The following is a 16,347-nucleotide window of genomic DNA, read 5'->3' as shown; positions in this document are numbered from 1 at the left end:
ATTCTTTTTCTGAAACAAGCTGTTTTAGCTTTTAAACTTTCCTTTAATTTTAACCTTTCTCTGATTAGCAGTAGCTCCTCGCACACAGTGCATTTCAACAGCAGGTCGGTGGCGCTTCTGCTCTCACAGCCAAAGCCGTGTGCCTGAGATGACCATGGGGTACACCATTAAAAACTTCTGCTCTCACTGACCTTATACAGAGCAAGAGTAGAAAAGAACTCGGAGTCTCAGTGTGTGGAGCCGTCTTAGCTTTTGGTTGTACATATGCTGACCTCATTATTTGAATCTGACTATGTTTAATATGAGCAGTCATGACTGTAACTGTGTGTGTGTAACAGAAATGAAGGAAAAGTGAAGTTAAAGAAACCTTTTCCTTGCAGGTACTTATAACTGTGGGACTTGCCAATGTGAGCCCGGCTACCTGGGTGCCCGCTGTGAATGCCAGGAGGGTGAGACAAGCAACATGTTTCTCAGCGCCTGCCGGGAATCCGAGGGCAAACAGATCTGCAGTGGACGAGGCGAGTGCAGCTGCAACCAGTGCCTGTGCTATGAATCGGAGTTCGGAAAGATCTACGGCAGCTTCTGCGAGTGCGACGACTTCTCCTGTGCTCGACACAAAGGCATCCTCTGCTCAGGTAGGAAGACCTCCGACATATTCCTTCGAGGATCGTGCTTGCAGGGTGATGTTAGGGTAATTCTTGTATGTGATTCTGTGGAGTTTCTGTACTTGTCATGAAGGAGTAGTTTGAGCTAAAGCTGGCGAGAGACCACACCTCAGAGGGCACTGAACAGGAACACATCAAGACTCTTTAGATCTGAGATGCTTGTTGTGGGTTGGGTAATCCACATTAACAATAGTGAGTCACGTCCCATGCCTGCTCTGGGTGTGTCTTGGTGATTTGACCTTGTCCTGACTGCATTGAAACCAACCCAGCTTTTCTGGGTAAACTCAAACAGTCACCTGCAGAGCTGCTCTCTTTACTCACCAAACTAGATCAAAGGAGCAGCTGCAAAAGTAATGGGTCTAATGTTCATCTCCTGTTTTCTTTGCCGTCTGCCTCTGGGGGCATGTCTGTTGAAAAGATTCAGTACATGTTTTCTGTTGGTGTGGAAAAAGGAAACCAATGCGTGCAACAAAACAGCAGTTCCTGTAGTAGCCACATAAAGGAAACCAAGTCAACTACCGTAGACTACTTTGTTAAAATGCCCAACTTGGGCCACCATTATTGACGTGAGTGAACCTGGACCTCTCATTGATTTCCAGTGTTGGTGCCTTTTGGAGCATTTTTAATGTAATTATCTGGGGTGACCACTTTGTGGTACAAACCATTCAAAAAGGGGGATATTGGTGATGTTACGATGGCCATGTGAATTTTCTATATCTACCTACCTAACAGTTAATGACTACAGCCTACTAACCAGCCTTGCTATCCTTAGCTGATAATTTGGTAACCATGCTTTTGTCCAGATATAGTTACTTTTGACCCCAGAAAAATTACTCTTGCTCCCATTTGGTGATCATCTCACCTGTAGCCATAATAGGAAGTTTTGAAACCTCTGTATACATCATTAAATAGAATAAGTTCCAGGCTTTTTCCAAGCCCTATTAAACTGTGTAGACAGAGATCACCCTCACTAACATCTGATGCTTATTCTGGCCGCAGGCCTGAAATATGACAGAAACATCTGAGTTTAGAAAAGAGGACCAGTGGTCCTCTGGTAGGTGTCCAAGGGGTAAAGAGTTAAATGTGGTATCCAGAAACCAATGCACTGTGACATCATTTAGTTGCAATCAAATCTTAGCTAAGTATTCAGACTATATAAGAAAGATCTCTTGTCCTCTCATTGACTGTCCCAGCTGTAATCTGATGCCCAGAGAGAACCAAGACTTGGTATGAAAATCCAGGTTTGGCTCAGGGTGTATCTGCCGTTGTGTTCCCAAAACACTCGGTCCAAGACTTTGAGTTCTGATGTGAGACCTCCTGGCTGAAGGAGACCCACTGGCTCATCCCCAAGCCAACGGCTGTTCCTGTGAAACCACAGAGAGCGCTTTGTGCCAGTGGGGCCGGCTTTGGCGCGATCCTGTTACACAATGCCTGCCTCTATTTGTCTACAGTCAGTAGAAACAGAAGTCTTTCGTTCAGTCAGTGGCGAGGCTGGACACGCTCAATACACAGATGCATAATGGCTGTTTGTTTGTACTGATCGTCCATAAGCAGTCATTAAATGTTAACAGTCCACTACCTTCTGTCCCTCTCCTCCTCTCTCCTGCCTTTCTCCCTGTGTTAAACTGTAATGAGGTCCTAATGATTCTAAACAGGACACCTCCTCCATGCTTTGCTCCTTGCACTCCTCTAAATGTGTCAGTTAATTATTGTGGACCTTGTGTAAGACACAAGAATTACAATAATAATAACAATGTTAATATAACACCATTAGGTGACCACTGGAATACTGCTAAGGGGTGCTTTGAGCCCCTCAGCTCTTGTTTCACTGAGATTCATCACAGAGAGTGAGCTGCTCAGTCTGACACCTGGGAAAATCAGGCTGATAGCTCATTTTTTCTGTGGATGCTCATATCAAAGTTTTTGACCATTTTGAATAATGAAGTCAGTTTATTTAAAAGTAATCTCTGTGAGTCTAAAGCTCAGGCTTCAGACTGCTTTAAATACTCAATTTCAGAACGTTTTGCCTCTGTGTGATGTCACTGACAAGTGGAAGGTCTTCAAGGTCTTCTTAGACACACAGCTCTGGTCGTGAGCACAGAAGACCCATCCACTTGCTGTACAAACTTTGTTTGTAAGGGACAGCCATTCAGAAGAAATCTGGCTCCAGTGAAGGGTGAAGGGAGCTGAAACGGTTTGTTTCGGAGAAGATTAGTTGAATGGCTTCAGTGAGACCCGGTACAAGATTAAAAAAATATTTATTTGGAACAGTTATTCCTGCATGTGAGGCTGCAAGAAAATTTGCATATTAGATCCACATTTGAGAGAGCTGGAGCTATCAGCGAGTTAATCTGACATGTAGTTTGAAGAATGTGGTGATAGAGGTTTGATTTCAGTTGATATAACTTGTGATGTTTATTAGATTATTGCTGCTCTGCAGTGTGGAGGCTATAATCCCGACCGGTCTACCTTATAGTCAGCCTGTGTTCTTGGTTACCATCAGTATTTAACTTCAGTCAAAGGCAACCAGATTGTGTTTGTGGCGTCTTATTCACTATATTGCTGTAAAGTTTTTATCACTTATTATTGATTTTACAGTTGTGCTGTTGGGCTATGTCAGCATGTGAATGTTGGGATTGAAATATTGACCAGACAAGTGTGTTAATGTTGCTGTCATTGCAGCCATGCTGATGAAGCCACTAACATCACGTCAAGTGGCTTCGTCAGCAGGTTAAAGTGGCAGCTCTCTCTCACTCAGACATGCTCGACAGTGAAACGTCCCTGGGTAAGAGTCACACCCACAGAGCTGCTTCCACTTTAGTATTATGATGGCTGATTCTCCAGAGACCTGCAGTCAGCACTTCCGTGTTACTTTGTACTGTCAGTATGTTTCCTTGATCTTTATACAAAATAATCCAGTTCGTTAAAGAAGAAATGTGTCAAGCTGGATTACATCCTCTGCAAAAGCAAAACTGCAGTAGTGCTGGACATGTGTGAGATTTTGAGATGAGCCAAGTTTAAATCTGAACACGTTTACTCCAGGAAATGATAAAACATTGTTAACGATTTGTTTAGGAATGTAATAGGAAATATGGCCTGGTGACCCAGTGTCGACACAATCAATGGTAATCATGCTCTGGACTGTTTTTAACCACCATTTTTTTCCAGTGAAACAAAGTTTTCAGTTAATACCAGTGGTTTGGTCACTCTTGGAAAGCTGCTGCTAATCCTCTCACAGCTGAACGTGAGGACACAGAATCGGGCTGCACTGTACATCCAGCTGGAGTTCACACCTGCTGGGCAGACCGGCTGTTTGGTTGAGCTGTAATTGTGTGTTGTGTGGGCGTGTATGTGCTGTGGTGGCACGAGGCAGTCAAAACCACTGGAACAGTGACATCATTATACGTCTTAGAGCGCCTGTGCTGCTCCGCCTCTGTTCCAAGGTAACAGGGATTCATGAAGACTTGGTCGTCCTCCTGCCCCTCTGACCCACATCTCCTCTGCCGACTCTGCAGCTGGTTCTAAATAATGATCTCAGCACTCAGCAGGCTGCAGGAGCCAGAAATAGCGTGGGTCTTTTTTCCAGACTTGGACAGGCCATCTTTTACCTCATAAATAAAAGCGTGCATACACACCATGTGTATTCACTCGGAGGACTGTGTCTCCTTATGGAGTAAACGGAAACATGTGTGTTTATTCACTCTCGTGCAGAGCATTACTGGAACTGTGCTTGAATATAGAAAACAGTTCTCTTCAGCCTTAATTGGTCTATTTGTTTTGTCACAGAGCTGTTTGGTTAAAAGCAAGAGATTGACTTTTCTTTGTGCTGCGCTGAAAACAGACCAGTTTGACACAATAGGACTGCAAGTGTGATTGATGTTGTCCCAGCTGCAGAAAATACATGTTGAAACGGCTCTAACAGTCCTGGAACACCTTGCTAAAATATGCACAGTGGCCAAAAATATTTGATACTAATTACATGTTGTTGTAATAAGAAAAGCCTTGTCCCAGGTCAGCTGTGTCAAAGATAAAATCCTCAGATCCTGTTATGATATATTTTTCCTCTGATCAGTGATGGATCAGAGTAGCTCATCAAAACCAGTAGCTTGTCTCAAACACCATCTGTGGAGCAGAAGCATGCAGCTGTGGCTCTAAAACGAACTATTGGACTTATCTTCTGTCAGCTACAGTTGTGATCAGAAGTTTGTGTACTCATCATGGGCGTGGATATCACGGTAATTTTGGTCTTTTAATGATTTCTTTGAACTGTTTTTTTGTACAGATTGTACAGCACACGTCGTTAATGCCTGACAAACACAAGAACTGGACGCACATTAATTTATTTTGGATTTTCTCTAATCATTTAGATCGACTGTAACGTGTTGGCCATCTGTCATCATTCATAAATTAGATGGCAGTTATTTGCAAAATTCCATCAATCTGTCTGAGAGTGATTACAGTCGGTCTGAGTCTGACAGCTATTGTTTTGAGAGCAGTAGCTTGCCATCAGATAACCTGAGCCATCACCCTGTGATCAAAGTGTTGTTGAGGGTGTTTCATGCTCAGCCTCTGGGCAACGACTTGCAGTCAGTCTCCAACTGCCAAAGAAAAGGGAAAAAATGAGCACAATCACTGGGGAAAGATGGACTTTTCCAATTTGCAGAGAGGTTGGTGCTTTTACTTTAATGTAACTGAGCTAATGGTGAAGTTGATGACCTGAGCTTTGTATTAGAAAATGTTCTGTTCTCTCTCACTCGCTCTGTTTGTGCACGTGTTTCTGCTTAAATACAGAATAGAGAAAAGGAACACTAGAATTAAATATGCTAAATACTTAAAAACAAGTTTAGTGAGACTTTAACAACGCAACCAACATAATATAAATGTTATATGTAGTACATTGTATTCATTCATCATATTGTTTCTTCATAATGTAATGGATGATGAAGGCTTTTAAATAAGTTTTTTCATGGATAATTAACTTATATTTGTTACTAAAATGGAAAAACCGATACATTCAGTCATGTATTTAATTTCTGCCATATATTAGATATGTTTCTCCCTTTTTTATCTTTTATTTTGTAAGATTTTATTTAGAGTCCAATTCGTAATTCCTTTTGCATATTTTCAACATCATTTCAACAGCAGTGCATATGCCTTTTTATTGTGAAAGGCATAGAACGAACTGATTTCTGAATAGGCAGTGACAGTGGTATTAAAGGGACACAAGTGAATTGTGCTATTTCTTAAATTTCTTAAATTTGTAACATGTTGTGTTGCTAAATAGTTTAGTCTGTTACTGTTATTTATACTGTAGCAACTGTAACCCACATAATTTCCTTAGAGATTAATAAAGTATGCTGATTCTAATTGAAACACTTTGTTTCAGACAAAAGATGAACTGAAGTTCTGCCACCAGATAAATCAGGATTATTTTGGACATGTAATCAGAGTTTTAGTCTGTAGCTATAGCAGAGTATAAGAATGCAAATGTGGACGTGGAAGAAAAAAAAATAACAGTAGGATGACTAATATCTGTCCTGCAAAGACAGTTTAATTCAGTGGCTGTGTTTCTCATTAATGTTTTATGTGTCAGTACTTGAACATGCTGCAATTAGTGTGCCTGGTGTTCATTAAAGCTGGGCCAGCAGCCATACCACCAGTTAAAGGGTCACAAGCAACACCAGTCTCATGGCTACAAAGAAATGATTAAAAGTAATGCTACTGTACATATTTCTGACACTTTGATGTCAGTTTGAGTGTTAGCGAAATGCTAGTATCCATTCGACTATTGACTAGGAGCAACATTTTTATCATGCGCTGAATTTATGCCAACATTTGAGTTAATTCTCTGTGAACTGTTCTGTGTCTGACTGATCAAAGCTACATACCCTGCACCTGGGAACCTGCTCTCATTTCTCACACTCTGAGGTAAAACAAACACCGGACGACTCCTCCCTCTTCTTTGAGACTTGACTGAACTTGACCGCTGCAGACGAAGACCTCAGATTTCTGCTCTGAACTACTATAACACAGATGCACAGGATCACACACTCTGTGGCTGTAGCTGGAAGAACACAGCTACAGGATGGACTTATAGATTAAGTCCTTTAACCAAGTGTTGATATCCAAAATGATCTGTGTGCAATAACTAAAAGGTTATTAACTAAAAGGTAAAAAAAAAGCTTTTATTGAAGTGCAGTTTTCAGATTTATATGCTCTTCACGTGTTAAATACTAGTCCAAAAAAAACCCAGATAAAACCAGAGTAAAAGTCACTAGCAAAAATTTTCTTACGTATGACAGCACTGGATCTGTGTTATTTTTCATTTTGAGTGATCATGTGGGAAAATAACACACAAACACGGAGGAAGATTTTCCAGCTGTGTTTGGGGCTCACTCTGAAGTCTGGCAGGGGTAAAGCTAGCTCAGCCTCTTGGGTGGTTTGTCAGTTAGAGGTCACTGCTTCAGCCCCTGGGTTAATATCCTTAAGCTAAACAGCTGAGTGTGGGATGAATACAAGAAATCAGCTTGGTTGTTGCTGGGTGCATGCTGTGCCATCCACACAGTGCTGGGCGGAGGAGAAAATAACCACAGAGCAGCTTCTGAATTCAGATTTGTGTCCGGCAGATTCCAGTAACTGGAGCCTTCTGATGCTGATTAGAAGGTGATCTGTTGCTGATATGTATTCTCACACACGACAAATGAATGACAGGAGGACCTCCAGGGCTGGAGGCAGTGCTAGAGTATGCCAAGTGAAAGTAAATAAAAACAGAATGCAATGATTCTACAAAAAATACATTCACGAGTTGTGGAACAATTTCAAAATAATGTTCCTCAATATAAAAATACAACTCTGAATATCTCATCACCAACAGTACATGAGATATCAAGATTCAGAGATTTTGGAGAGAGGACAGAGCTCAATCTCCCCTGAGCTCCGGAACCTCATACGGCACTATACGTGAAATCAGCCGTGATTCTGTCATGGAAGTCAGTGCACTGACTCACACCACTTACTGTGTTATCTTCAAATCCAGCTTAAAGTTCTACCGTGCAAAGATCAGCTGAATTCAAATCTTGAAATAGTTTTTGAAGAGCCTGGGTGCTGTTGTTTTTAAATGCTGCACAGTGGCAAACATGACATGTTGCTACCATCAAATTTAAAATGTGCTAATGGGGTTTTTTTGGTTTGTTTTTGTTTTTTAAATAATGCATTTTCTCATGCATAACGGCCCAACTTTTAAAGTTCATGTAGTATTTTATTCACTGTTTAAAAGCATCACATTTTTTAGGTGTGTGTGATGAGAGATGTGTATACCTTTTCTCATGATCTTCCTACACTGGAGCCACATATACGTGACTGATAATAAGAAAAAGAAGAAGCCGGTCTGTCTTTTTCTTTCCGTGTCTATGTTGTGTCTTAGTGTGAGTAATGTTGATCGATGCAGAGTCATTCTATGACTTGCAGTCTGAGGAGAAGAAAAGTAAAGACTGTTTTCATGGTTGATAATGATTGTTGTCATCTGTGTGCTGTTATTCACATAATAATCCCAGCTATCTGTAATTGCTGCATGCTCTGATAGTTTTAGCGAGCTCTGCAACAGGCTGCATGTCTTACGTTACCTTTATTCTTCTTTTACTGGAACTCTTAAAACAGCCTCACGAAAGAGGAAGTTTGGTCTCCTAAGGTTTTTACTCCCCCACATCTCATAGAGACCAAATACTCTGTTTATTCCTGTTGATGAACTTTGCTTAGCTCAGCATACATGAGAGAGCTTGTCTTGGCCTGCACATTTTAACCCTTTACAGCCGATCGGAGCGGGCACGCTCTGTTTTGCGTAACTATTTTTAAATCCCGGTAGCTCTGCAACCATGTAAGCTAGCGCAATAATTTTTTTTGCATATGAAACTGGAGGAGTTGTACTTACATCTTATGCCATCAGCTTGTCCTAGGTCACAGTTTCCTTCCACATATAGCTTTGCAAAAACTGCATAAAAATCACTTGCAGCAACAAAAACATGATATTCCAGAAACACGCTTCGCCGATCCAATCAGCTGTTTGTAACACTTCCTACTCCATCAGTGAACTATCACATGACCGCATGACCTGCCCGAAACCGGAAGTGATGTCATTTTGCGGAAATGTAGTTTTTTTTACCATCGTACCTCATGAGCTTATACTTGTGTTTTTAAAAGTTATGTTTGATTTCATGACTTTCTGTGTCGTTTCTGGGATGCTTAGGACTCATATTCCACTGCTGGAAATAGTTTATTGTGATGCATATGCTGTTATTTTGCAAATTTGCACTATAATATTTATTTTCGTTTTTCCTGCAGTATATAAAAATTGGTATATTTCAAAAATAAAACTATGAAGACACTTAAAATAAATTTCCTGTGGTGGGAAACTAGTTTCTGCAACTTTTTTGTATTTACAGTTTTGAGGGATAAGCCTCTTAAATTTCTCTAACTAGAAATATATGTTAAAAAAACAAAAACGATTTTCAATTTTTTGTAGTTTATTACACTTTTTTGCAATTTATGTAATTACTATGCACCTAATGCAGACATATTATTAAAGTTTGGGCTATAATGGTTGTATTGATGTATAGCAACTTGAAATGCTCCCAAAAATGGCTCCACAGCATGTAAAAATATAATCTAAGCTCTGGCGGACTTGGTTCTATGGTAGGTCTTAAAGGGTTAATAGCATACATATTTTAGCTGTTTGACCCGCTCACTCAAACACTCACACAAAGATACGCTAGCAACATTGTTTAAACTGCCTTTTAAATAGAAGGCATATTGACTAGAAAATGGATCCCATACTGAAGTAAAGATGTATCAGATGGTTGAATCTGAGAGAGAATAACTGTGCTCTGACAGTAGTGTGGCCTGTGACACCTGTAAAGCTCATTTTGCTGACTTAAAGTTTGACGTGTGCTTATTCTGTTGTGTTTCTAGGAGATGGATGGAAGTGTTGATACCAGTCTCTGGTGTGAGTAGTAGTGCTGTAGGCCGAGTGACTGCCTGGAGTGTGCTGTACTGTATATTGTCACAGTGATTGTGACAAGCCAGCAGCAGACATGCTGCCCAGATAAAGTGCAGTACTTGTATCCTTATTCCGTATGCACACCAAGTGTTCCTTGAATTCAATTCAATTTTATTTATACAGCAACAGTTCTGAATAACACTCACCCTATAATTTTAGAAAGAATTGCACAATCCCTTGTGAGGAAGCACTTAGTGAAAGTGTGAAGGAAAAACCCAGGCAGTCACAACCAGTTGGAGGTGAGGTGATATTGAAGAGAGCAGAGAGAGACAAGGGGAAAAACAGGGATGGATAGTCAGACTGTCAGTTGGTCGGTCTGTGCGTTGGTCTGCCACGGGAAGACGCCTGTTCTCTCAGGATAGTTTCATGTCTCCCACTATGGCGTTATTTTTGTGCCACTATTCTGAGCGCACGTAAAAAAAAATTTGAGCGGACTTAAAAAAAAAATTGCAGGTGCAAGTGTTGCATTTTGAGGAGAAATGTATTTTGAGCGAAGAAAAGCTAAATTTGAGTGAACAAAATTCATTGCTGCGTGCAAAAAATGTATTTCAGTGTTTGCTATTATCCACACACAGTAGCAGCCCATCTCGCTCAGTTTTTGCATTTGCGCTTGCTCGCAATGTGTTGCTCGCGCTCTCAACATTTCTGCCCGTGCGCGTTCTACTCTTTCTGTACACCGTTATGTTTGTGCCACAAAACCAGCCAATCACAGACTTGGATGCAAAAAGAAAAATCTGATTGGCTGTTTTGGTCTTCAATCAGCTCGAAATGACGAAATGCAATATCCCAGAATCCATTTCGTCAAGAACAACAAGACAGTGTACATCACTGTGACAACAGCATTTATTTTAGTTCAAAGGCTTTATGGTTTTTCCTGTATTACCTGGTGGTGTAGCCGGCAGATTTTTTTATTTTTTTATTTTTTTATTTTTGTCTTATTTTTTTTTTTTTTGTCGTCAGTTCAGCCTTATATATTATGTTTAACCCGAGTGACCAGCTGGTGGGTAACAGGCATCTCCGAAAACGTTAGAGCACTTTTGCAAATATGTGATGTCTTGATAAATCGAGCAGATATTTGAAGTTAACACAGCACCATTCTCGTATGAAAATATCTTAAAAGTTTATTTTGTGACCCATAAAGAGTAATATTTCAAACTCCGCCACTCTATGTTCCTCCGCCACTGCCTCGTTTGAGTTTTGAACGAAATGGATTCTGGGATATTGCATTTCGTCATTTCGAGCTGATTGAAGACCAAAACAGCCAATCAGATGGTTTTTTTGCATCCAAGTCTGTGTTTGGCTGGTTTTGTGGCACAAATATAACGGTGTACAGAAAGAGTAGAACGCGCACGGGCACAAATGTTGAGAGCGCGAGCAACACATTGCGGGCAAGCGCAAAAACTGAGTGAGAGGGGCTGCTAGTGTGTGTGTGTGTGTGTGTGTGTGTGTGTGTGTGTGTGTGTGTGTGTGTGTGTGTGTATGGATAATAGCAAACACTGAAATACATATTTTGCACGCAGAAATTAATTTTGTTCACTCAAATTTAGCTTTTCTTCGCTCAAAATAAATTTCTCCTCAGAATACAACAGTTTCACCTGTAAATTCTTTTTACGTGTGCTCAGAATAGTGGCACAAAAATAACGTCATATCCCACCTGCTCTTGTGTTTTGCTGCTGCAGTCACACTGCACAAGGCTGAGGTTGTCACTGTTTAGGCTTATAAATCATCAAGTACTCTTGAGTTTAACAGTTCTTTCATGTCACTGCATATGACTTAAATTCATGGAACCCACTGACAGTTTCAGCCTTTAATATTTGTTGGTCTCTGGAAGTATTTCATTCCTCCTGCTCCAAATTTCCACATATAGACAGAAGTAACTTGGTGTGTTTGATCTTTTCCTCTTATCTTGTGAGAACAGTGTGTCTCCCAGATCCTAGCCATGACAGAGGATTAAAAATGTCACTGAGGGTGTTTAAACCGTGACAGCAGTGATAAGTGATAACATGTTTTCATTTCTACTCACTGGGGACACAAACTGAAGCCTCGTCGGCACTTTTGCTGCTCACCGACTCCCTGCAGTCACTCCAGATGTTTCGCAGGACCCTCTTAGAGGATTTGTCTGCTGGTGATACTTTACAGTTTTTGTTACTGTCATGAAATCATCACTACTGCCATTTTGTGTCTGGCAGGGCGACATTTGCTGACGTGTAATTGATGTGGCTTGGTTTCAATGAACCATAAATGGGGAGAAACGTCTACCAGGCCCATCCTCTAAACAATAACCGTGTGTTCTTGTAAGCCCGTTTTAGAGTACAGTCAAAGAACCCTTGGGAATATTCCTTTCAGCACATTGAAACCTTGAACTCACAACACGAGCAGCTTCTGTTTAAAATAAGACACATTCCGAGGCCAGTCTGAGCCTGTGACTAAACAGTAATCTTATCCTACAGCCTACTGTGTCATTAAGATGAATGGTTTACAGAGATATTGTTCTCCTGTCAGAGCACTCATTTAAAGTGGTACACTCATATTTTGAGGTTCCTTCCCAGGGTCAGGGAGGTGCTGCCTTGCTGTGATGGATTTGTCTCGTCTCTGAAATGAGTGTACAGAGCACTCTGTCATTTGCTTCTTCAAATGATGTCAAACAAAAGAAGTGCCACCACAGGCATCATGTAAGATAGTTATCAACTTAAATGTTGTTATGCATAGATTGTATTTCTTTTAGTACTTTGTATTCACTGTAAGCCGAAAAGAATTGACCCAGAACTACTTTTGTGGGTCCTCTGGTTTTAGAATAAATAATACTTTAGATCAAACGTGGAAGACAGGACTACACCCAGACTGATATTTGGTCATTCAAAATCCTACATATCCAGTTTATTTTATGTGTGTTTTGTTGTTTTCGAGTGGCGTCCAGTCTGCAAACTATACAATATCAACACATGTTTGAAGGGTGTTTCTTTAGGGTCTTCTTTACTTTTTATTTTTTATTTTTCAATGATCGGCCATTAAAAATACCAATGCCAGTATACTGGCAGATAACTAGCAGAGCAGTCCTTCAAGGTCTGACACCTCCCAGCAGGATCAGGTGTTTTTTGGACAGTCACCTATCAGGTGCTGTTGGGGATAAAGGGGTAGGATCCTGCGTGGTAACGACTAGATATAGTGTAGGTGGATGAATCTTTGGGGACAGTACTATTCTGGTATCCAGCTTTGGGGATCCTGAGTGAGGAGCACTGGAAGTTCTGTGCGGAGCAGCCGTGAATCGCTGCCAGGGTTTCCACCTAAGAATGAGTGGCTGAGTCATGATTGGAGAAATTAAAGAAAAATGACTGGCACTACCTGCTCGTGGCAGTACTCATCATCACCCATCAGATCTAAGTGTGGGCTCGTGGGTGATTTGAAGGTCATTTGGGAAGATGGGGAAAACCTAATGCTGGAATTTGACTGATGTTTTTGAAGGAAAGGACGTGTGTGGGTCACCATTTTTTTTCCAAAAATGACGAATAGGTATGTCAAACATTAACCTTCTCCTCTCTCCAGCATGCAGTTTTTAAAACTCTTCTGCGCTGTCCCCTGCAGTATCCTAAAACACTGCGCTGAACTCAGCGGTGAGCGGAGTGCATGCCGACACTGGGAACTGGGCCCAAATTACCCTCCGTTGACTGGTTGTGGCAGCTTTACCTGGTGGAGATGTTGCTGGGATATGAATGAGTTTTGTTTTTACAAAGACTTCTTACTAGCTTTTGTCTCCTTTGGCTTTCTGTGTTCGTCTTTTTTGGACAGTATCTCATCTCACAACAATAAGCGCTTCACTGGTACATATCCTCTTTAGCAGCTTGCTTCTTCTGTTTTTGTTGTTTAATAAAAAGGAAGTGTCTACGTCTGTATTTAAAATCAAGAAATAGTGCCAGAGGAGGCTATTTTTTTGACATCCTGTACTGTGCAGATTTATAGCACATGAATGGATAACATGCTTTGAAAAGATGTTTCACACTGTGGATTTTTTGGTTCTATCTTTACTTTAATTCATATTTTTGTATCAACTTTATTTAGAACATTTGAACTCAACTATGCCAATTATGTACTGCAGGATATCCCACAGGAAATGGAGCCTCTCCAGAAGGACACTTTTTACCTCCACTTTTCTTTTTCAAGGCAAAATAGCTTTCTACCACAAACATTTCCGATATTTGGTGAAGCCTTTGCACAAGACCACAATATAGATTCAGACTGCAACTGGAGACGTTGGAGGTTGCCGGCTTCGTTTTCCTTCCAAACATCACAGCCTCTGGGACACAGGCTCCTCTTTGGCCACCGCTGCAGGAAGTGACTGTTTCTCTCTCTGCAGTGGGAACCAGAGGGAGTGTTTCAGTCTTCCTCCACTCCTGCTGTAGGCTGCCACACCATATCACACATTCACTGCATTCCTGCCGAGGGTTACTGAGTTCAGTTTGTTGACCTCCAGACTAGAAAAAGAATCTTGGCTCGATGTAAAGCTGATGCTTTCCACTTAATGGGACAGCTAATTGCTGCTTGATGTTGCTGCTGCTGTCATAAACTGTTTGGTTTCATCTTCAGAGCTTAGGGCATCATTTGAAGGCTTTCATTTTCAGCCAAATGTTCAAAGTGTCAGAGTATTGAGTAATTCCAGCTCACAGATCTAGAAATAATGTCCAGCTGTTCAAAAACAACTGGAACTACAACTGCAACCATCTCATGAATTGTACATCTGTGTCGAGTCCATCGTTTTCTCTCTCTCTCCTGTTTTCCACCCACAAAACACGCACAGGGAGGGAGAGGCTGATGTGTCAAATCCTTCTTTGTACACTCTGGTTTGCACAGACATGCACAACAGTTCTCCAGATGGCCAAACAATTCACTCTGTGGACTTTTTATTTGTCTGTGATGCTTTTATTGAGAAACATTAGTTGAGCTCCCGTTTAAAGCCCAAAGCTCCTGTTGTCTGTATGATATGATGGAAGAATTATCCTTCTAAAAATACCCCAGAAGCTCATTTCCGTTTATATAATCTCCAAATATTTATTTAAGCTCGTTTACAATGTGATGTCACTCTCTCACAGCAAAAATAATATGCACAGGCCCTCACAGGCTACATGCAATGTTAGGATCTACTCTTGATCCTGTCATGCCTATAAAAGCCACCAGTCTGACAGAAGGGACTAATTATTTATTTTATTTGCTTGTTTTCAGCCTTTGTAATCCTTCCAAAGATATCCCCCTGATGTTTATACTGCATATTATATGCTCCAGTGTTATGAGAATATGTAATGCAGCGTATTGTGGTGTGAGATGATCGTATACTCCTGTTTTTGAGGATTTCTAAAGAATAATTATAGGTGCGCTTTTTTTTTTCTTTCTTACCTGTCTAATATTTTACTAAGAACTGTAATAGCATTTTTGTATAAATTCGAGTGAGTCTTAGGCCATGCTACATTAGCTTATGTCTCTGCACCACTCTGCAAGTATATCTATACAATACTAGATGGCAGTGTTATTACCATGCTATGCGGATCTGTTCAGACCTCAAACACTTTGCATTTACATAAAAGATGAACTTACGTTGTTGGTTTGCTTTGGTGAGGCTGAAGCAAAAGGCCAGAAGGAGGTGACTCACTGTTGTATAGAAATATAGGAAAACATGGGAAATATTGGAGAACAGCCCTTGATTTCTGAGCTCAGTGAACACTTTTCTGATGAGTTTATAGTCTCAATCACCAGTTTCAAGTCTTGCAGAATAGAACACAAATCAACACATTCCTTTTTTTTTTTTTTTTTTAAATGGCTGTGGATCAGGAGGTAGAGTGCGTCCTGTACTAATCCAAAGCTTGGAGACCAAAGTATCATTGGGCAAGATAATGAAGCCTGAGTTGCTCCCAATGCATTTGTAACCGGACTTACGACTTATCATTAAGAATGACCGAACTCCACTAGCCAGTAGCAGAAGATCTAGGATCGGCAGGAGTCCAAGGTATAAACACCAATAAGGAGAGACCACACCACAATAGACTGTTCACAAATTTATTATATTTGACACACAGCAGCTGCAACAATGTAATGAAAAAACAATAAAATAAAATACAAAATATTTCCCTCAAAATAACAAACTAAATAAAAGTGCGCGCATACAGCTTTCTCTGAGTCAATTGTATGAATGGACAATGTCTGGTAACTGATGGATCGTTGGGGCCCGTTCAGTTTGTTTAACGTTTGTCCTACCACACTCCGATGAAGGAAGAAAGTTCGTAGTCCTGCAGGTATCTGAAGCTTCAATGGGAACGAAACTTTGGCTTCAATAAAACCTTGGCAAATCCTTTTCAATTTCGGGTTGGCTCGCCATCCAGTTAACTGGAACTGTGGAATCACTGCTCCTCGATGGGGCTTGCTTCAGACTGGGTCCGTCTGTCGAGTCATCCGTTGACAGGGTGAAACTCTGAACAACCAAAAACAACTGCAGCAGACTTGCTTTTAACTCCTAGCGATTCGACTTCGGGAACATTAGTTTCTCTGGCACATGGCATTATATGAACAGGAACGAAAATGGCAACACAGGAAATCATGTGATCAAGGTCAACAGCAAGGGTCACTGGGAGCTCATTGCTGATTGGC

At 40.9% G+C, this 16,347-nt stretch overlaps 1 protein-coding gene across 1 annotated transcript in view; it reads left to right on the top strand.

The window, feature by feature from the left end:
• Positions 1-16,347, top strand: part of itgb5 (integrin, beta 5) — a 43,653-nt gene that overhangs the window by 16,419 nt on the left and 10,887 nt on the right. Inside the window, exon 11 of the mRNA XM_085248675.1 lies at positions 381-635. Coding sequence (XP_085104801.1) covers positions 381-635 — 255 coding nt within the window. The remainder of the gene's footprint in view (positions 1-380; positions 636-16,347) is intronic.

This window comes from Mchenga conophoros, linkage group LG16 (assembly GCF_057382185.1).
Source record: "Mchenga conophoros isolate Kocher_MC1m ecotype Shallow Benthic linkage group LG16, M_conophoros_male_GT1.1, whole genome shotgun sequence".
Lineage (NCBI taxonomy): Eukaryota > Metazoa > Chordata > Actinopteri > Cichliformes > Cichlidae > Mchenga > Mchenga conophoros.
Note: the sequence above shows the minus strand (reverse complement) of the source record. Positions and strands in the feature narration are given on the sequence as shown.